Below are 22,954 nucleotides of genomic sequence, written 5' to 3'. Positions count from 1 at the left end.
AGAATAGTTCTTCTGACTAAAGAGCTAAAGAAACATTGAATTCCATTCTTGGCCATCTTCTGTATGTTAGCACTCTCATTGGGGAAATCTGAGACCAGTCTACCCTTCGGAGTAAAATCTGCAGCCAGAGGTTAAGTTCAATTTGTTGTGTTTAAGGTAGAATACATGATGGACAATGTTTATGATCCTAATCATAGCTTCAGGTCAAGCCAACTTCTAAAGTCAGTAATATAGCAGAGCTCCATCTGTATGAACTATTCATACCACCTGACCCATGTCTACATTCTAGTCAATGTGTCTGTCACTTCACATGGATCAAGGACTTTATGGGTGTAAATGAGATAAACCAGGCAACACTTAACAGTTGTGATTATCCTTCCATGGTCTAAAGGAAAAAGGGGCCATGCATTATGGAATGTCACAAAACTCTGACAGCCATTGGATAGGCACAGAAAGCAAGTTATACCGAGAAAAACTAAGATACCCATAGATATTTTTTTAAAAAAAATGCATACACACTCCTTCCAAAGCCATAGAACTGAAGGGAACATTTGGAGCTCAGAACCTCTGTGGTAAAAAGCAACTGAGTCAGTGTTTGGTTTATTAATCACTGCCAAATCCTCCATGGGCTAGTCTGAGCTTTTTTGTTTTACAATTTTTATTTGTAATTATATGTATGTAGGGACAACTATGTAAGGGTTTATGCATGTGAGTACAATGCCTGTGGAGGCCAGAAGAGGGCAGCAGATCCCTAGGAAGCTGTTAGTGTACCTTGGGTGCTGGGAACTGAAGTCAGGTCCACTGTAAGAGTAATACACACTCTCAACTGCTTAACCATCAACTGCTGAGCCATCACTTCAGGCTCCCAAGGTCTGAGCTTTAATGGGCCACTTGAGGGAAGGGGACATGTCTTCAGGCCTTGAGCAAAGGTGAGAATGAATGGAAGATTTCTGTATAAAGCCAGGATACAAAATCAAACAAACTCAGCCAATCAATTTTAAAACCAAAGTTTTAACACTTGAGTTTGGAACACAAACAATCTAGTATTTATGTAAAACACCCATAATTTGAGGGGTCAAAGGCCACCATCTAAGGGCTGAGGCAGTAGCTCAGTTGCAGAGTGCTTGCCCAGCATGCATGAGGCCCTGGCTTCAATCCCTAGCACCACAACACAAAAAAATGAGTAAAAAGTACACCATCTTCTACAAGTTCTTGAGGATTGCTGAGATGCATATGAGATGCATATGACAAAAACAATCACCAAGAAAGTGCAAATAATCACAGAGAAAGTTCAATAACTACACTCAGAAGTTCATATAACTAGAAAATAGAGATCTCTGGATATAACAACTAGAAAAACATCTGGCTGGCTATGGTGGCACACACCTGTAATCCCAGAACTCAGGGAGGCAGAGGCAGGTGGATATCTGTGAGTTCAAGGCCAGTCTGGTCTACAAAGTGAGTCCAGGACAGCCCAGGCTACAAAAACCAAAAACCAAAAACCAGAAGAAGAAGAGGAGGAGGAAGAGAAGGAGAAGGAAGAGAAATGCATGCATGGCCATGTTGTGCACATGTGGAGCATTAGTGAATAGTAGTGATGGTCTTTCTAGGACATCCATCATGCAAGCATCAGTAAACTTCACCCCACGAGTCACCACAACTAATGCAAGGTAGAAATCAATTTAAAATATATTGCTTCTTTTTAAAGCTGAGATTCTGGAGAAGAAGTATATCTAAGTAAGTGAGAAAATAAATAGACATCAAAGAAATTAAACAGAGATAGAAAAGTGCAGGTATGTGGTGAAGAGATATCAGTATATACATATGTAACTATTCACAGAACAGACACAACCAAACACACACATACATGGCAACTGATTGATAAAACCAAAAGTAGCTAGTTCAAAGTAGTAAGAAAAAGACTCTCTGTCACGAGACTGGTCCTCAAAAAGGCGGCACAGATAATATAAAGAATAAAAACAGGACCAGGGAGATGGCTCAGTCGGTCAAGTGCTTGGTGTATAAGCGTGAGGGCCTGAGCTTGAATGTCAGCACACACAGAGAAGCAGTGTGTGCTATCATACACTTGTGTTTACCGCACCAGAAGTCAGAGACAGGAGGTGCTCTGGGGCTCACTGGCCAGCCAGCCTTGCCAAACCAGCAAACCTGTAGCCTCATCTCAAAAAGCGAGGTGGAGGCTCAGGACACGGTTCAACTGGTAAAGTGCTGGCCATGCAAGCATGACGACCTGATCCGGGACCCACAGAAAGAGTCAGGCATGGTGGCCATACCTGCCATCCCAGCATTCTGAGGAGACAAAGAGAATCCAGAGGTTTGTTCCTGCTAGCCCAATTGTGAGCCCCAGGCTTAGTGACAGACCCTGTCTCAAAACTTAAGCTTGAGATAAACAGAAGACACAGATGTTACACTCTCTTCTCTATATAAATGTGAACTTCCATATATCTGTACACACATATAGCACACACAAATGCACACATGTGCTGAAAAAGACCCAAGATTAACTTCTGACCTCTACTTACAGGGAGACACGTGTACATATACTTGTACATGTGTGTGCACACACACAGAATAAAGACAAATGTGATGAACAAAATAGGACTATATGCTGACAAAATGGAGGATGTCAGGAAAAATCAACATATTCCTAGAAAACCGTAAGTTGCCCCAAAATAATAATGACAACAACAAGTACAACCCCTCTTCCAACAGGACTCAATAAGCCCGCAGGACCAAGCAGGTCTAGTCCTCCACCTACAACTACAGCAGTGTTTAAGGAACGACCCCTGACTTGTCCAAACTCTCTCAGCAACAGAAAATGAGACCACACTTTCCCTGCAGATGGGGAAATGGGCTCTGCCAGCTAAGAAAAAGTATACTGTTGCCTGCCAAACAGCAGATGCCCCAGTGGAGCATTCTGACAGTGTTACCCCAAAGGGAACCCTGACACTGCAGTCCCTAGACACCTCTAAATCTATTCCACCCTTCCCTTTAAAAGAAGGTGGGGTGGGGTAGCAAAGACGTCTCAGTGGGTAAAAGTGCTCGCCACCAAAACTAAAGAGCAGAGTTTGATACTCAGAACCCACACTGTGGAAGGAGAAAACCACTGCAGAAACTGTCATGTGCTCTCTACATGTATGCCACAGCACACATGCACACACAGGCACACACACGTGCGCGTGCATACACACATACATGCACGATTTCTTTATTTTTTAAATAAAATATGTTTATCTTATTTAGGGACAGTATTTCCCTATGTCTGGCCTCAACTCATAATCCTCCTGCCTCAGCCCCGTGCATGCTAAGGTTAGACGTGTGCTGCCATATACCCACCTTGCAGTTTTCTTCTGAACAGAGCTGTTGCAGAGCTCTCAGCCTAAATACTGAATGGGAAACAAGCAGCAGAGGTGGCATGCTGTTATTGATGACCGGCTACACTGAGGTACCTCAGAGGACCGGACAAAACCAGCTAAGGAGTACTGGACGACAGCCACATCCTCAACCACAAACCCCGTGCGGCTGATATTCAAGGGCCAAAGGAACCATCTCAATCTTGACCAGAACCTTTTCACCCCCGTGAAATCTTTGTTTCTTCCTTCATCCAAAGCCAGACACTAATCAGGGCTGGCAGAAAGCCTAGAAGATGGGTAACCACTTCCTTAGCTGTCCTAAAACAGTCTTTATTCCTTATCGATAAGTACAGCTTAGAGATAACTGCATGAGTGACCCTCTGCCAAAGCAAAGAGGAATAAGTGGTCCTCTGTGTCCTGACCATGGGGCTCTGGTCTTATGCCAACAGGGGCCTGACAGAATAGCCACTGAACCTGTGCATTCAGACAGTAAAGCTCTATGTAAACTCAACATCCATGTCGGCTGCCCTGTGCCATCCGCAGGGATGTAATTAGGCAACACATGGCTGGATTTCCACTGCCAACAACACAATTCAATTACGGTATTGTCTGCAGATGGAGTCATGGGGACTAATGAGAAGGAAGATTAGATGGAAGGTTAACATCCTACTGCAAACTCCAACAACAGTCTTTGTATTAGAAACAAATCATTACTGACACTGGTCCAAGGGTCTTTAATAGTCACCTCCCCTGAACTTTCTCCCTCAAACATCTGGGATTTCAATCAAATATCTTCATACGTATAGTGGGCGCATTCAGATTCAAGAACTCACATTTATATGATTAACAGTCCTGCTTTTTTTTACAGGCATTTCTTTTTGCATTTACAAAAGCCAATTTGTATCTTGAAAGCTTCCCACCCCCACCCAAGCCACTGATCACCTTGGGAGGAACATCATCACACTGAGGTTCTGGGGAGGGGAGGGACATATTTGCCAGCAGGGCAGACTGGTCCAGTGGGATGGCCCTACTGTCCTCATCATGCATAACAATGGCAATTGGCAGCATTATTCCCATTAATTGAACAGCACTGTGCCTTTTGACAATGAAAGTAACATTAATAATTAATATCAATAAAGCTGAGATGTTGTTTCATTACATGGAAACTGAGCTTCGGGATTGTGCAAGCTGTCAAGGACACCACAGAGGAAGTAACTGGCTAAAATGGAACTGAAACCCCACAGTCATAATTACACAAATTCTAAGTTCTTTGGGCCAAGTAGTCCCAGTCTTCTTAAAAATGAGGCTGGTGTTAGAAACTTTAAGAAAAGGTGTCCTGAAGAAAGGCATTCAGCAATTATCATTCTCTCCACTAAGAATATCACAGAGGTGCATGCTCTCCAGACAGTAATAAACTCAGTGCTAAATTGTGTCAAACACTGCTGTGTAATCACAAAAGCAAACAAAGTATTGACATGATAGATGTTTACTAAGCAGCTATTGTGTGTTGCAGACTGATGGAGAGATGCAGTGAGCCTCTGTCCTCTTGGAACTAACATTCTGATGCAATAAAAAGAATATGAATGTAACAGGCCATACCTGTGCTATAAAGACATAGTGATAAGGCAGGAGAGATAGCTCAGTCCAAACATAGTGTGCTTGCTTCTCCCTGACTCCTGATTTCCCATACAGGCATCCCTAAAGCAACAGAGCCTCTGAACCTCTCTGTCGCTGACATTTAACTGGATCCTTGGGGTCTTGCCTGGGCTCAGGATCTCCAGATGAGAATCTAGGACAAGTGTGAAGGTATATCCTGTATAGAACATGGGAGACTCCTTTCCTCACTTTCCAGGGCAAAGTGTCCTCTTCTTTATCCTGTTCCATTGCCCTCCATCCTGGAAGGGTGTATCTGAACAGGCTTTCTAGGTTTCTGTCTTGAACAGCTGTGAGGGATTTGTAGCAGAAAAACCTGAGCCCTTCTTGGCAGGTGGGTAGGAAGGAGTAACTATATACAGACTACTTGGTTCTGCTCCTAGCCCTACAAGTTGTCTTTGTGATTTGAGCATCAGTTTCCTCCTATTTAAATGGGACCAAGAACAGCTCCCACCTGAGGTAGGGGCTGTGTTACAACAGTTCTTGGCATATAATGAGTAAAATAAAGGCTTTTTGTTGAGACAAGGACTTAATATATAGCTCAGGCTAGCCTGAAACTTGTAGTGATCCTCCTGCCTCAGCTTCTCAAATGCTGAGATTACAGGTAATCTGGCTAAAATGCAAGCTCTTGGTAAATTAAAGAGGGCCAGAGAAGCTTTACCATGCTGAGTCTGATCCTCCAAGGCTACACTCAGCTTCTCACTGCAGACACTCCTTCCCACCCATCCGGGTTTTATGGTGTCTGTTATACAGGGTGTGCACATTCATCTCTGGACTCACCCAGGCTCCGGAATATTGAGATATAGTCCTGATTGGTCTCTGCTTCTCTCCTTACAGACTGTCTCACACACTGAGCATCAGAGGGCACCAGAGAAAGTTACTGAAGTCACATTCCTCTTCCCACACCATCAGGATAACAGCTGAAGTTCTCCCCATACCAGCCATGCCATAATGTGACTTGTTTCTTCTATGTCTGGGGCTGTGTCCCTTTTCCTCATCTGGTTTATCAACTGTTAACTGTGTACACGGACTTTCACTAACCCCTGGCTTTATCTCATGCAGGATTTGCATATCATTCAGTCCTCCTGACCTGTTTATATTTCTTTTTGAGTGTGTCTGTGTGTGAATATGTGTGTATGTATGCATGTGTGTGTCCGTGTGTGTCTCCATGTGTGTCTGTGTAAGTAAGTGTGTGTTTATGTATATGTATGTGTATGTGTATGGGACTGTGTGTATGCATATGTGCATATGTGTGTATTTGCATGTGTGTGCATGTATGTGTATTCAGAGGACAATCTTTGTTATCATTCCTTTGATGCTGTCTACCTGATGTTTTGAGACAGGTGTCTATTTGGCCTCACTCATTAAGCTGACTGTCAGTGAGCCCCAGAGATCCTCCTACCCTGATGCTTCCCTGATGCTGGAGTTAATAAACAAGGACCACCACACCTGGATATTTTATATGGTTCTGGGGATTGAACTTTGGTCCGCATGTTTATCCCACACAAGGCTACCTTCTTTACGAAGCACCCTATTTATCCCTCAAAGAGTTAATACTGTCAAGACATCAGTTCTTATGCTTTTGAGCACAGACGGGGGTTGAATGCAGGACCTTACACATGCTAACCAAGTGCTCTGCTATTTAGCTACATCTCTAGGTCCAATGCAGTGTGACAATTCAACATAATTCCAACCATAATCGCAACAGGCTATCTTCTCTGTTGGACAAACTGATTCTCAAGGAGACAGAGAGATGATGTAGGGAAAGGAGCACGCACAAGCTCAAGACTCAGGCTGGCAAACACAATGGTAATGAAAGAAGTAGCCATACTAACACAAGATCTGACTTTAAGGCTTACTATAGAACCACAGTAATTAACAAATTGTGACAGTGGGAAAAGAACAAAACAGAAACTTCAAAAAATAAACTTACAAAATTGCTGTCAGTAGTCTTTGACAAAGAAACAAAAGAAATACAGTGGAGAAACAGTAATGATCTCATTCATTCCTCACAACCATCTATGAATCCTGGCTGGGGATCAGTCCTCAGGCTAGGGCTCAAATGTATGACCTGTTGGCCAACACTCTAACCCAGTGGCTTTTATCTCAGTTCATGTAAGAACGTCTATATCTGGCTTTTGAAGTTCACTGCTAGGATATCCACTCTCTTGACAGTGCCTTCTCAATAAGTTATCACAGAATCTAACTTAAAACAAGACATCCCAAACTATAGACACTTGGAAAAGCAGGACACTGGTCATAGCCTTTCAAGGACATACAGAAATTGAGAGCCTGCCAGATGACAGCTCGGTTGAGTTACAGTGGAACCTGTAACATGAGGAAGCTGTGCGATACAGACAGCCTCCTTCACCCTAGGCTCCAACTCCCAGAACCTTCCGTACTTCTGCAATGGGAAGAAGCAAACAACAGGAAAGAAATATCAGATGTACTGAGAACTTCCTACAGTCAAGCCCCTCTCAGCGATCTCTCATTCTGCATCTCTTCCTGTGACTACACAGCTCACATAGTGGGGAGCAAAGGCCTAAAGCACCACACTATCTGCAAATAAGGGCACTGAGGTGTGTCTGGTAAGGAGAAAAAAAAAAAAAAAACCTGGGACCCTCTGGTAGGGTTTGCAATAACAGCCTTGTTAGAGTTTGGCTTCCTCATTGCTCCTGTCAGGGAATTAATCAGCCCGAACCACACTGGTAGTCTTCCCCAAGTGTCCACAATATACTGTAGCCTTTCCAAAGTCCCTACTGACTAATGCAAAAAATAAAACCCAACACTTCTGGTGAATTTTAAAAAATGATAGGAGAAAAAGAATACTGTAATCATGGTATGAATCAAAACTGTCCGCCAGCTCCTGACCACAGTAGATGACAGCTAGGGAAATGAGCAGATGTTGATTAGGGAACAAAGTCAGCTCAATTTCAAGCTTCAGTTCCACAGTAATAAGCCACGCTGCGCTCTGAAAATTTTACAACAGAATCAATCTCATTGCACCTAAACTGCCGCACAGCCAGGATCCAAACTGTAACAGAGCTCTACGTAGGCACTACACCCACCAGGTCAACAGAGATGCCTAAATTATCATTCCAGTAGTGGAGAGTTCCATGGGGGGGGGGGGGCGCAAGTACATTAAACTGCTTAAATGTCTAACAGAGGGCTTTTCTCTACCACAACAAAAGGAAATAGGTTCCGGAAATAGGTTCTGTACAGGACATTAGTCCCAGGAACCTGAGCTTACCTGCAATGATCCCGTCCATCTGCTCCAGGGCAGCTTCCAGCATATGACTAGCATCAGAAGTCATGGCTCCTTTTCTCTGTTCAGTCTCCCCCTGCTGCTACTGAAAATTCAAATATAGAACAAAGGAGAAATTACAGAAGTTAGGGGTTAAAATTAGTGCAAGACCATGAAAGTGTTTTAGCTCACCAGTATATATTTTCCAATGTTTAAGAAAGTAGCGTCACTGAAGAATAACTGATAAACAAAGAACTGCATACATTTAATGTGTTCTGTCTGTTGAGTTTGGGCATATACAAAAACGTCTTGACACCATGACCAAAATTATGATAATAAATATAGCAACTTTAAAAGTTTGACTCATTTATTTTTGGTGCTAAGTACAGTTGCCATGAATGAGATAGCTACTTTTTCCACAAATGCTAAAGCATAAACACTGTGTTTACTGCACATACAACACACTTTCATTAAGAATTCAGGCAAGAGAGGAGGAGGGTGCACGCCTTTAACTAGCACTCAGGAGGCAGAGGCAGGCCGATCTCTGAGTTTGAGGTCAGCCTGGTCTACAAAGCCATTCCAGGACAGCCAGGGCTACAAAGAGAAATCCTGTCTTGGAAAACAAGAACAAACAAAAGAATCCAGGCCAGGAGCTGTGAGATAGTGTAGTAAAGGGCACTGGTTGCTCTTCCACAGGACCTTTGTTTGGTTCTCAGCACACACATTCCAGCTCACAACTGTCAGTAACTCCAGTTCCAGAAGGCTCCAATGTTCTCTTTTTGGCCTCTGCAGGCACTGCACGCAAGTGGTGCACAGACGTACACGCAGAAAGAATATCCATACACATAAAATAAAAATAAATAAAATCAATTATATTTTTAAAATTCCAGGCCAGGGCCAACAAGGTAGCTTAGCAGGGAAACTGACTGCTATACAATCCCAGTAACCTTAGCTCAATCCCCAGAACCCTGTGGAGGTGGAAGGAGAGAACAGGGCTGGAGGTTGCCTTCTGACCTCCACACTCATGTTGAGGCACGCTCACAAAGTAATAATAATGATGAATATGGTGATGGGGGCGGGGAAATCTTAGTAGTGGCTTTTTAGTTCCCATAGCCTCGAACTCCTGGTAAGAATACTCTTTCACCATGAATCTTGTGCATTCAAGTTGTTATAACGAAGAGCTGCCAGTTTACCTAGAATCCCCTGTGGCAGCAAGATAACTGTTCCACATTTTAGTGCTGAGAGTTAAGGCCCAGAAACTCTAACAACCCCTGGGGAAGGCCCGAATGCCTTGTGGCCATACATGCCCCTTAAACACAGCACCTCCCTAGGACATGTGTGACCCTGCATGAAAAGCTGCAAATTTCACTCTCCTCTCTCCAGTGATCAGTGTGCCCCGTCTAGGAGGGTCACATTTACAAAGATGGAGAGAGGATGTTGTCCCAAGAGCACTGCCTCTTACCATCTCACCTGTTTACCCAGCAGCAACCCAAGCTAAATCCCAGCCTCTGCAGGCTCAAGAACACCTCCTAGGATGCACAGTCCAGCCAATTCTAATGCTCAATCCCTGTTCTCAGGGCCCATCACTAGGGAGATGACAGACTTCCTCCTCTCACTCCTGTCCTTCCCACTGAGGGAAACCACCTCTGTCTCTGGACAATTCTGCCTCTTAGAAAGGCTAAGCTGCCCTTCTTGCCACCTCCTTTCCTGTTTCTTGCTTCTCACCTCGCTGGATGACAGAGGTCTTACAGCAGCATTTGTCATCCTAAAAAGATACTGAGCTCATGACTGTAAACCAGGAAGAGTCATTGTTTGTTTGCTCATTCAGCAAAGCCTACGCATGTGTCTAATGTGCATCAGTACTTTGAATGGCCCAGGCATGGTTCCCACACCAAAACATGAAATGGATGGTTGGGGGAAGCATTTGCTTCTCCTGTGACGTGGAAACACTGGAGGCAATTAGGCACCACACAAGAGTGACTTGGGAAGTGGAATAGTTAAGGAATTTAAGAGAACAAAGAATGAGGCTGAGTCCAGACCCAGATCTACCATTTACTATTACTTGTGAGATCGCTACCCTTGTTTTCCTCAACAGCAAAGTGAGGACAACAGCATCTAACTCACAAGATTGGTGTGGGGACCAGAGGGTCAGGAAAGTCATACTGAGTGCTCCTTGCATACAATAAGGTCTGGTTTTGCTTTTAAAGTTGGGAAATAACTCTAGACATATCTTTGCCAGGCTAGTTCACAAGACAATATTTGAAGCTAAGATGTAGGGGGCCAGGGAGGAAGAACCCAGTTACACTCAGAGGCTGGTTCCCCTGCAGGGGTCCATGACAAAGTAGGAAGGTCATTTTGCACATGGAAGGAAAACTAGTATTCTAGGGCATCAAAGGCCAAGGAAGGGTTAGAAGCAAGGGCGCTTGGCTAGAGGTAGGGGTAGGATGAGAGCATGAGGGAGTTGGGGAAGGTGTTCTGCCTTGAGTCAAGAACCACTACACGGCTAGCTTAAGGGAATAAGAATATTCACTAATAGAGGGGACCAAGGGATCTGCTCCTTGTTGGGGCCACACTCTCTGAAACAAGGGCCAGGAATCCCATGAAGCAGACAAGTGGTCTAGGCTGACCCTAGAGTGTGACAACATTGGAGTCTGAATGAGAAGCAAGCTTGGGTCAGGACAGGTAACAGGAAAGGTGGAGGAGGGGTAGTAGAAGAAGGGCTTGCTCAGCCATAGGGACCCTGAAGTTGGAAATTCTTTCTTCCAAAACCATCTCACTGCTCCTAGAAAGGAAAATGATTGCAGCCCTTCCTATGACTTATGACAACAGTGCTGCCAGGCCAGATTGGGACTGTTCCTAAATAAATAAATAAATAGATAGATAGGTAGATAGATAGATAGATAAATAAATAAATAAATCACTAAATCACTCTAAAACCATGTCCTCCTCTGGGAGTGGCCAGCTGCCATCCTCTATACTCTTGGATTTGCTCCCTGAATTTCTATAGGGCTGGTTTACTCTCATCCTTAGGTCTCAGTTTCAATGCACCTTCTCAGGGAGGGCTTCTCTGAACACTGCTCCTCTAAGTATAGAATTCCTAAACATCTTATCCATCTATGTGTTCACTCCCCAACCTGCCCCCTTCCCAGTGAAACAAGGAACTCTGTCAACCCTTATTACCCCTGTGCCTTGCAAGGTACCTGACATAAGCAGTTTGTAAGTGAATAAATAAGTAATGAATCCAGGTAGCCATCATCTCCTGAACTCTGCCACACTTGGCACTGCGGAGGTATTGATAACTGCTCCCATGGGCTACATAGTCTACTGGAAAAGACAGAAATATGAGCAAATACTTATGGCATACTATGAGGCAGGTAGGCAGCATCACTGAGTCTTGACAGATGAGTAGGAGCTTTCTCAGAAGGTAAGGAGAACGTTCTTCCAGGCAGAGGCTGCAATGCATGAGGCAGGGAGGCAAGTAAGGGCAGGACACTGTTGGCTAGGGTCAAATGGTTGATGAGATTATATAGGAGCAACCAGCTACTCTCAGTGAGTCAAAGCCTTCCACAGATTCCCATAAGCAGGATCTGGGCCATTTAATACAAGGAGCCTTCGAATCACCACTTCACAGCTCTGAACACAAATGTACAACATATCAAATGGTCTCAGATGGAAATGGAGTGCAGATTTTTAAGGAAACATCTCTTATTTCAGCAGGTAGGCAGTCTCCCCAATGAGTCATGGTTGGCCCTGGCTGAGGGCTCAAACCATGGTGAAAATACATGGGGTCCCCAAGGGCTCATGATACATATCCCTGCAACAGAGAGGCCTTAAAAGAACCTACAGTGTCTGCCCAGTGATGAATTTGTACTTGGCAAGCAGCAAGCTGGGTGGACCCTGGGAGCCCACAGAGAGAAGAGCATGAGTCAAAGGTGTATCCTCACCACGGCCCAGCAGCTGCAGCAGTGAGACTGGGGCTAGCTGCTCTGGGCAGAACTGATGAGGTCATATCTAGTCCTGCTGGATCTGAGGTAAGAGCAGGACATGTGATGATGGGTTCCTGCCAGCTCTGTCACAGGGCCACTGTGAGACATCATGGTGTCAGGTGTACAAGGGACAATACACCACAGGAGCCTCCTCCTGACTGTGTGAACAAAGGCAACGTTACTAGTCTCTAGCCATTCCCCTTCTAAGTGCTAACAGCCACTCTCCCCTTCCTAAGATAGACTCTGTGTTAGCAAAGAATACAAAATGGGGCAACCTTTGCCTCAAGAATCTTGGGTTTAAAAAAAGAAAAAAAAAACTTTTCATACTTGTTACATTAAATGTATACGGTTTTCTTACACTAAATTTTTAATTTTCTGTGAACTGCAAGGGGTATCCTTATTTAATTCAATTTTAACACCATACACCAGGAGTTTGTCTCAGACCTCAGTGAAGGCTCAGTCCCACAGGCTGGCCCCACCCCAGATGGCACTAAAAAGTTCAGGCCTCTGGGCTGACTGGCTACAAAACAAGGGGTCCATAACCCCTTCCTCAGATCTGATCATCTACGACTCATTTTGCAAAGGGCAAAGTATGGGGTTAAGAGTTGGAACCTATGGGACTGGAGAGATGGCTCAGCAGTTAAGAGAGCTTACTTGCTCTTGCAGAGGACTGGGATTCCAGATCTCCTGTTCCAGGGGAGTCAACACCTTTCCTAACCTATGCCGGCTCCTGCATACACATGGTACACATATGTACAATCAGGCACACACATCCTCATAATAATGCAAACACACACACACACAATCTCCTGGCTGGTTCCTTTGGTCAACACCTTCATCCTCTGGGAGTCACGTAATCAACATACACTTAGAGTGAAAGAAGTGCATTGTAAATAACAAAAGCTATTCAATACATTCCTCTAGCCTTAGCTACATATCTAAATTACTCTAAACCTCAAGAGTTTTAGAAGCCTTGTGCTAGGAATGGGGGAAAAGACTCACATATCATTTCTTATCAGTCAACATCAGAGGCAAGTAGTATGTTATTTGACAACAGGTAATGATGTGTGCTGGGTCTTCATTGCCTTTCTCCAAAGGGAGGTGCTGTGACAAAACTTTTCCTGAGGAGATACAACACACATCTACTCATCCTAGACAGGGAACCCACGACAGACTAAAGTACAGATACCACCAAAGTCCAACTTGGTGAAACAATGACTTTGATCTTGGTCATTTGCAGGAATATTGGTGAGAGGTTATTTCAGGAGCAGAACTGACTCAAAGACAGTTACATCACCAATGCCCACCCCAGCACGGGTGACAGCTCACAAAAGCTGGGAACCTGGAACACACTTAAGAACTTGCAGGCAGCTCAACAGATTCGAGTGTCCTTTCCAAGTGACACTGATATAAGCCTTTTCCAGGCAGCAGTCTGGTCTCAAAACAGTCTCCTTTACAGCTCAGCTTGTCTCATGGTCTTCCTTGGAGAAGCCTAGTGAATCTGGTCAATTTCAGAGACTTCCTGAAGCTGTTTTGAGTTGTTTACCTTCCTGTTTAAGGAGCTCCTGCTGGACAGAATGCTTTTAATCTCAGAGGAAGCTGTTACACAACCCTTCACTCTTTCTTCCAGCTCTTCAATTGTTTTTTACTTCCTCTTCCACAATGATTCCTGGGCTTTGGAAGGGATGACTACAGATGTCCACCTATGACTAAGAAATAGGCCACCATGTCACAATAATCAGCTCCAGTAGTTATGAGTTGAGGCTGATGGTAACAGTGTCAGGTACATCACATCACATCTAGAAAAAAACACAGAAATTGCTTCCCTATTTGGACCCATGACCTCCCAGTCACAAGTTTTGTTTTAGTGTACAGTACCAGGCTTGAACACCCTCTTGTGGAGCAGGCCTTAAATCCAATTGGAAGGCTGTTAGTCTCACCCACAACAGCTGAGCCACTATTGCATAAAGTGGCAAATCCTGCCTGGCATGTTGGTGTTTACCATTCAGGGTCCATAGGCAAACAGGAATACTGGTGACAGTTCTCCACCAACAGCCTGCAAGGTACCCTCTAACAACACAGAAGCCAGCCAGAAGGGTGTGTGGTTCCAGTTCACCCCCAGCTTAATTTCTCCATGTCTTGCAGCCAAAGCATTCCCATGCAGGCTCTTTAGCAATGGAATCTTACCATCTAGTTCTGACATACCACTAACAGCTGCAGTATTAGCTTTCATGATTTGTGGGGCCTCAGAGGCTTTCCTGAGCACAGGAAAGTAGCCCACTTCCAGCACCAGGGGTTCTACTCAGTAACCTTACAGCTTCTGGGGGTATCCTTTCCCACCTGTGTAGGGTGCCTTTTGGATTTTAACCCTTTAGCTGTTGTTTTAACAACCCATTTTTCCTTTTAGTTAACCCATCCCCGGCAGGACTATAAGACAGGTGGAAGTATCATTCTCTTCAATGGCTTTCTATATCTGCAAGGCTAGCACCATGTCTGTAGAGCAAAACCTTTTCCAGAGAATGGCAGGACAAGGCAACATCAGAGCCACCACATAACAAAGATGACCCTGCTGAAGCATTCTGCAAGTCTGTTGTCATCTGTTCTGAGCAAGTGTCAGGTGATCCTAGAAAGTTCACAACTAAGAAGATTCTACAGTCAAATATAAGCAAGGTCTAAGACAGCATGGAAAGGTTCCATCCATTTGTATCCACTGTTTCCTCCACAGATCAAGGTTGGGTACACAGCATGGATAGAAGGTGCCAGCTTAATTGGCTCTGTATCCTGGAGCTCTTCTTCCCCCCTCCCCCAGTTTCTCCCTACATACAGAATAAACTCAGTGGGCCTGACTTAATCTGCTCTAATCTACCACCCAGACCCAGCGGGAACCGTGGTCTTATTCTCCCTGTTGCACTTGGGTCTTGGGTCTTGGGTCAGACAGTCCCTAGGTTGACACTATAGCTGTTGTCTCACCATTTACCATATCTAGGAGTTCCCAACTGTACAAACATCTCCACCCCAGCATAACCTTTCCTGGAGGGTTACCTGCCCTCCTTAGTCTGGGGAGATAATTACCCTGCCCAGGGGCAGGTTGATCAACTTCATCTGTACTGTTATATCATGCATGAATTCTGTTAACTGCTCCTCGGGCTATAGAGCCTTCCAGAAGCTCCTTAGCACACAATCTGGATTTCTATCAGTTTTGTTCTTAGGAATCCAGCTAGATCCTGCCACATTTATCTTTGAGGAACCCAAACAGACCTCTGCCTCTGCTTTACCTTTTGTTTTCTGTTTTGTTTTTTCATTTATTTTGTTGTTGTTGTTTATTTACTTTACATCCTGATCGTAGTACATCATGGACTCTCTTTACATGCTGGTCTAAGTCACTGAGATCTGCCAAAGCCTTTCCTACTTTATACAGATCTCGCCCCACTGAAGACCTCAGCAAAGCCACCAGAGCTCCACATTAGGCTCCAGGTCCCTGCTGGATCCACCTTTTCTTTAACTCCTCTGTAAATATGGTTCTATCTGACCAAATGAACTGGGGTTCAAAGACAGCGTCTCTTAATCCTAGAGTCCTCAATAACATCTGCCCTTCCATGGTCCTCCAGTTCCTAACTTTTATGGGAACCTGAGATGTTGATAACCAAGTGCTCCTAACAGCTTTGATAAGTCCATCCACCGGGGACCAATTTTCCTCATCTCTCAGGTTATAAAGCCTTTGCCTTACAGAGGGATGGGCAGTTAACATTACTCAGTTTTTCTGCCTCCACACTGGTAAGACTGGTTCCATTCACTCCCATGACCCACGGTCTCAATGACAGGTTCTTTCGTTTGCTTGTTTAAAATTCCAGCAGTTCAAGTGCTCAATATTTCCTGATCACGCCAGTTTCTTATACCAGACCACTGTTAAGGCCTCCATGTTTATATTGAATCTCAGACTTTTCCTCTTTTCCTATTAAAGGTCAGACTCTCAGGGTATTTTCTATTGCTTTTACCATGTTCTCCTCTTCCTCATTCTCTGAATCTTCTCATGGGTTCCAAGTTCTTGGACCCCAGGAAGGGCTTTTGAGCATGGATGTAACTTCTAATCTCTTTTCCTTCCAGTCCCCGAGCCTTAAGAAGTGGCATGCCAACACCTCCATCTCATTTTCTAGTTTATCTAGTTTACTTGCTAAATCATAGGCTAACACAGAGGATGCTAGCCAATCTCCCCTTTCCACTGCAATTCCTCCTTTACACAAACAACTTCATGACTACCTTCCATCTCTGCCTCAGATGCATTTCTAACTATACACAATAGAGGCCAAGTAACCTCTGCCTCTAATTGCCAACATTCTTGATCCTTGTGCATTAATCTCAAAGATGGCAGGAGTGTTTCTAACCTTTAGCTCTTTTCAGGGCACCTCTATATCTCACTTATCAAGTAGGCATGCCACCCCATATTGCATAGATGAAGACTGCCATCCAGGGGTTCCTCCCACAGACACTCCCAATCCTGATGGCTCAGCCTTAGTTGCTTGTTTCACTGCCATAGCAAGAACCATGCAACCACTATCATAGCACACAGGCATACTAGCATGTACCATACAGAAAAGGACATCACAGTTGGGGTTTCTTCCATGGATGCTCCCCTACCAGGCTTCACAGCCTCAATGGCACGCATTATTACCCATGGCCAAGACAGTGCACTAACTCCTCCCCAACTCATCTTTGGTTTTTGTTGGGTCTCTGTTTTGGTGCCAATTATATTGTGCGACAAAACTTTTCCTGGGAAAATGCAAAACACATCTACTCAACCCTGACTGGGGACCCACAACAGACCAAAGAACAGATACCACTAAAGTCCAACTTTGTGGACCAATGACTTTTTTGGGGGTTACTTACAAAAGCAGAAATGACTCAAAGACAGTTGCATCACCAACGCCCACCACAGCCAGGGTGACAGCTCTCAAAAGCTGGGAGCCTAGAGTGCACTGCACAGCATGCAGGCAGCTCTACAGGTTGGAGAGTGAAAGCAGATGGATTCTTTGAAACGTTTCTCCTCTCAGAGTCTTCTTAGCAGCTTAGCCTAAGAGTCTTCTTTCTCTGGCAGGCAGGGACCTAGTGAATCTGATAAGTTCCAGGGACTTCCTGAAGTTATTTTGAGCTGTTTATTTTTCATGCTTAAGGAGTAGAATGTTTAAATCTACATAGAAACTGTTAGACAACAGTTTCCCTCAGCAGTGAGCTCAGTTCGTTGGAGATGTGTGCCTAGATGTAAAGAAGGCACCAGAAGCAATGTGCTGAGGAGTCTCCAGAAAGAATAAAAGTGAACAGTGCATTCAAATGAGACATCAACTGACAGAGGCCAGGAAAGAGACAGGCAGAATGCAAGTCCAAAGAGGAAGTTGGGTGACTTGTAAGCAGATAGTGAAGTGGAACAAGTCAGTTTCCCGCCCAATGGGAAAAGATTTGTTTGTTTTCTTAATTTGGTAGACCACCTTAACCATTCTATAATAGCAACATACTGGATATGAAGACAAAGGAGATCAAAAATGTGGTGTGGGTACTGTAGCTCAGGAAGGAGAGACAGTGCAGAAGGACACTGCTCTCAATCTGCTCAACACAGTGACCTTAATTATAATGACACAGTTAAATCAATACTTAACATAGCCCTGCATTTAGACATGTTTCTGATACCAAGAAATAGGTTCATCCTTGATAACATAGCTAAGGCAGAGTGTTCTGCTCAGGAAAGGGTATGGTCTATGTATCATGTGCCTTCTCCTACACTCATAGGTCTCTATGGATAACATCTTTTTTTTTTTTCCTCTGAGGATGGCTTAGCTCCTGCTATCAGATGAGAAGAAAATGACCCTTGTACCTATGAAAGCAGCCAATGAGGAAAGAATGGTTACGTTCTAGAAAAGCAACATGTGCTGATGACACTGTGACCTCATGAGCTGCATAACACACAACAGTTGGACACCTTGAAGCTGAACAGGGTGCAAAACAAATTGGAAAAAGGGCTGGAGCTCCCTGGAGCGCCTGGGAAAGAGCTAGAGCGGCCTGGGAAAGAGCTGAACCCAGTAACCATTCAGGGTAGGCAAGATCTACACAAGCCCTCACCCCAGGGCCATACAACTTCCATGATCTGTTGCTTCATCTTATACCCAGTCTCTCCCCAGATAGGCAAGAAATGATAAAGGAGTTCCACCTATTATAAGAAATTGAAATCTTCCTGTAACAAATATGCCTCCCATAAACCACAGCTGCTCATAAATGGTTATTTTAGGAAATGGATTATAGAAGACAGCTTCTATAAAGGCTAAAAGAGACATCTCTTTGGGAAAGGAAGAACAAGGATCTGTGAAAGTGTGGAGGAGGAAAAAAAGAGGACAGAATGTAATTCCTGGCAGTGCCTAAAACCTCAACTACATCAGTGAAGACCCTCAAACAGACTTCAGTTAACACCCTAGCCCTGGGGCAACAAGATTGCTCAGTGGGTAAAGCACTTACTGTACAAGTATGAGGACATGAGTTCTAATCCCCAGTGCCCACCAGAAAAGAAAACTAGGACACAGTGGTGAAGGCTTGTAATTCCAGAGATACATAAGGAGAGACAAGAGAATCTAGGAATCAGTGAACTCAAAGTTCAGTCAGAGACTCTCTCAAAAAAAAAAAAGAGTGGAAGGCATAGTGTAGTGGTACACACTTTTAATCTTGGCACTTAGGATACAGGGGCAAGTGGATCTCTGTGAATTCAAGGCCAGCCTGGTCTACACAGTGAATTCTAGTTTGGCAAGGGCTACATAGTGAGAGACTCTACTTCAAACAAACAAACAAAGTAGAAAGTGATTGAGGAAGGTATCTTATATCTACCTCTGGTCTCAAGGTGCACTCACAGGTCTGTGGACTGACATAGCTGCACATACACACATACACATAAGACAGAGCAGACAGAAAGATAAATACAAAGAAAGAGACCTTAGCTCTGCCAAATTTTGGCTGTGGGTCTTTATACAACTTATTTAACCTCTCCAAGGCTCCACTGTGTCATCTTTAAATCCATATAAAATTAATCTTACTGTTAGGGGCAGAGTAAACAAGGCAGACCTCAAGTAAAAACAGGCAACTGAACAGGTATCTAATCTAGGTGCCCACTAAAACAACAACTCAAGAATCTACTCTGGAAAACACAAGCCATGAGGACACAGAGCATGTGATAGGCATCACAGAGGAGATGCCAGAGTACCAGAATGTACTGAGCATGAAAAATGGGCAGCCCTAAGCTCTGGGAGAGGTTTCTGCAGCAACACGAAGCTGAGAACACCAGAGGCATCTGAACATTTTAGGGGGGGTTATATAATTGGCGAAGAATTTGCTTAATTCGATAATAAGAAAAATATAGAAACAAGCAAATAACAAAGAAATGCCAAAAAACCAACAAATTAGAGAAATAGGTCCTTACAGAGAAACTCCACACACCGATCCACCAAAATTTCACTGGGGGATGGACAGTGATGGCGGCGGCAGCAGGGCAGCGCTGGAAGCACACAGAATCCTCATACTTGAGGTTTCTACACAACCCATAAATCACGGTGAAAATAAACAAGTAAATGAGAGACAGCAGAGCACCCTTCGTTTTAAACATGAAAATGAAAAATATTAAAACAACATCGGTGCTGGCATGGAAGATCTGGGATACCTAGATACAAGATCTGCATACATCAAACTGGGAGTGCCTGTTTTAACAAGTTATAAATTATTATTTGACTCTTTAAATTGTGTGACTATATCATAGTAATACAAATTTAAGCAATCAGGGGGTTGGGAAGAGGGCTGTCAGAAAGTGAATGCCATACAAGCATGGAGGACCTGAATTCCACTTCCCCAAACCCATGTAAAAAAAACACCAAGAGTGGTGAGGAATGCCTGTAACCCCAGCGCTGAGGTAATGGACTGAGGAAGATGCCTGGGACTGTCTTGCTAGTCAGCTTTGACTAACAAATGAGCTCCAGGCCGTGTGAGATCTTGTCTCAAATTAAGATGGATGGAACCTGAGGGAACAACACCCAAGACTGTCCTCTGGCCTCCACATACACATGCATGTATAACCCATACACATATACGTACACACAAACTTAAAACAATCAGGGCTGGGGTATAGCCTAAAAGTAGAACATTTGCTTAGCGTGCTTATGGCCCTGGGTTTGAGCTTCAGGACTCAAAATAAAATTTTGGCAGAGTATAGCAGCAAACATCTTTAATCTTAGCACTTGTGAAGCAGAGGCAGGTGGATCTCTCAGCTGGAGACCAGTCTGATTTATATAGAGAGTTCCAGGGCAGTCAAAAGCCACATAGTGAGACCTGTTTCAAATAAAATAAAACAAACTCTGAAACAGATGTGTGGTATGGCTGGCAGAGGACCAAAATTTAATTGATGTGAGCCCCAATTCTTCTTTATGCTCTTCTTCAGTTGGGCAGGAACTTATGAGCTACTTGGATCAGAATTTATCCAACTTTATCTCATTTAATCCTCACCCACCAGTTAGGAACTATTCTCCCTCTGTTAGATGAGAAAACAAACAAGGTGACCTACCCAAGAATGAACATTCTTCCTCCCCATTCCTGAGACAGGAACCTACTAAAGGGTTTTGAGCACACAGTGACAAGACAGGACTTAAAGGATTTACTAGGGCTGCTGCTCAGAAAATACACAGCAGGGAACAGCTGTGAATGCAGGAAAGCTAAACAAGAAGAAAAGGTAGTGTGGACAGGGTTGGCTGTAGGAGACACCTGAAGTCCTGACCAAAGTGAGGGGTGAACCTAGTGAAGTGATAGCCTGCACTCAGGCCATAGAGAAAAGCTGAGTTTGACTATAAGGTTCCAACCCCTAGCCTCTGGGAGAAGGAATAGCAAAGTGGCACCCAATGAGGACATGTGGACTTCTAGGAAGTATGCTGAGGGTCCACCTGGAACTCTGAGTCACATGTTCACAGAGAAGTCTTCACAGCAGTTTGAGAGTTGTCTATAGAAAGACAGTATTTAAAGCAATCAAACAAGAAAGCTTAAAAGGGAGGCGTGCCTGGGATACCCCAGAACATTCCAACACAGAGAGAATATGCAGCCAGGGAGATTCCAGGTGAGAAGAGGGAGAAGAGAGAGGGTTACCAGAGGCATGAAAGGAGACAGACCAGAATAACCAGGTGTGCCTGTGCTACTTTGTAAAGCTAGGCAGCATCTTCTCTCCAGGCTCGGACCAGTAGTGAGCTCATCTGCTTCCACAGCCTCAGCTGGCCCTTCCGTACCTCACCCAGAGGATTACAAAATCTGACCAACTGGTGAGCAATCCTCAAACTTTGATGTTTATCAGGAACACTTGGACAGCTCACAGAGCTGAGCAGAGCCCAGCCTCCCTGGCATAGATGAGGACCTATATACTACTGGGAACTTCTCAGGGGCTCAGCAGCAGACACGGGGTGGGAACTTTAACTTCCATCATAAGCCTTCGGCCCCATGCCAACTGAACATCTTATCACCACCGGCGCAGTTCTGAATGTCTGTCATCTCACTGCCCTAGCTTTCTTTGTTGCTTTTATGCCCTTGACAACAGCGTTCCCTGTTGAGCTCCAGCTTTCCTCTCAAGCCTATAGTTCTAGGAAACTGAGCTCTATCCTGCCCACCTAAATGTGATTTATTTCTCCTAATCTCTTTCATCCTGCAGAGAAGGAAATATAGTGGCTCTATGCCCTGCCTCTTCCCCTCCTTCCCAATCCCAATCTGGGCTCTGGAGTATTAACTCAGTAATCCACAGAAGGGTTTAGAAATTTACTGATTAAAATAAACCGACTCATCATCAGTCCCTAACACCCACCTCCCTCCCTGTATCTTCCCACTGGGTGGCCTCAACAGATCACAATCTTAATGCTCCTCACCCCATCTCAGAGATGCCTGTGCTGTTGTTACCAAGCCAGAGGCCTGGAGTCTTCTCTGGGCTTTCCCTTCTCTGTACATCTGGTGATTTGCCAGGTCTGGAGAAGTCTCCTTCCCTGCCTATCCCCAAGCTTTCTCCTCGTTGTCATGTCAGTGCCTCCATAAACATCACTGCCATCTAACTAGCCTTTCAGCCTCAAGCCAACTTTAAGAACCTTTTATTCTGCATGAAACAGAAAGACAAGGCATGACATTGAGAGTTGTCACCCAGAAGGTGTAGAGCACTCTCACACCCATAGCTTATTCCCCAGGTATACTCTAGGGAAAGCGCAGACACCATAGTTACAGCAGCCACAGTAATGTTGGCAGATGAGGCTACAAAACAGCTGATACAGTCAAGGCAAATACAAAATTCTGTTCCTCCAAACAGGTGAGTGAAAAATGATTAACATCATCCAGAAAGAGAAACATTAACTGTTCTAGTTACTTGTGTCTTTCAGAAAAGAATATAAAGTCCATAGTCCAAGTCAGGAGTGCCTGAGTCTCCTCTGGCTTTATACGAATCCAGGAGGTAAAACAAACCGACTGTCTTCTAAGCCAAGTCCAAAGGAGAGGGACATTCTCAAGAGAAGACTGGCAGCGGCCAAAACAACAACAACAAAAAAGAAACACAAACTACCTCAATAAGTGATTCTCTAAAATGAAACCGGTGCCTTCTGAGTTGCACAGAACATCCGGAAGACAAGGTCTCTTATACCTGCCACCTGCCAACTAGACTTACACGT

General features: G+C 44.3%; 1 protein-coding gene across 3 annotated transcripts in view; it reads right to left on the bottom strand.

The window, feature by feature from the left end:
* The window catches only part of Ppfibp2 (PPFIA binding protein 2), a 142,601-nt gene that overhangs the window by 96,907 nt on the left and 22,740 nt on the right, over nucleotides 1-22,954 (bottom strand). For all 3 annotated transcript variants that reach the window (XM_055597388.1, XM_055597383.1, XM_055597384.1), the window contains one exon: nucleotides 8,275-8,374. In XM_055597388.1, the coding sequence (XP_055453363.1) occupies nucleotides 8,275-8,338 (64 nt within the window). In that variant the 5' untranslated portion in view covers nucleotides 8,339-8,374. The remainder of the gene's footprint in view (nucleotides 1-8,274; nucleotides 8,375-22,954) is intronic.

The sequence above is a fragment of the Psammomys obesus genome, unplaced genomic scaffold (assembly GCF_907164565.1).
Source record: "Psammomys obesus unplaced genomic scaffold, mPsaObe1.curated_primary_1811, whole genome shotgun sequence".
NCBI lineage: Eukaryota > Metazoa > Chordata > Mammalia > Rodentia > Muridae > Psammomys > Psammomys obesus.
The sequence above is the reverse complement of the archived record's forward strand: the minus strand, read 5'-3'. Positions and strand labels throughout refer to the sequence as shown.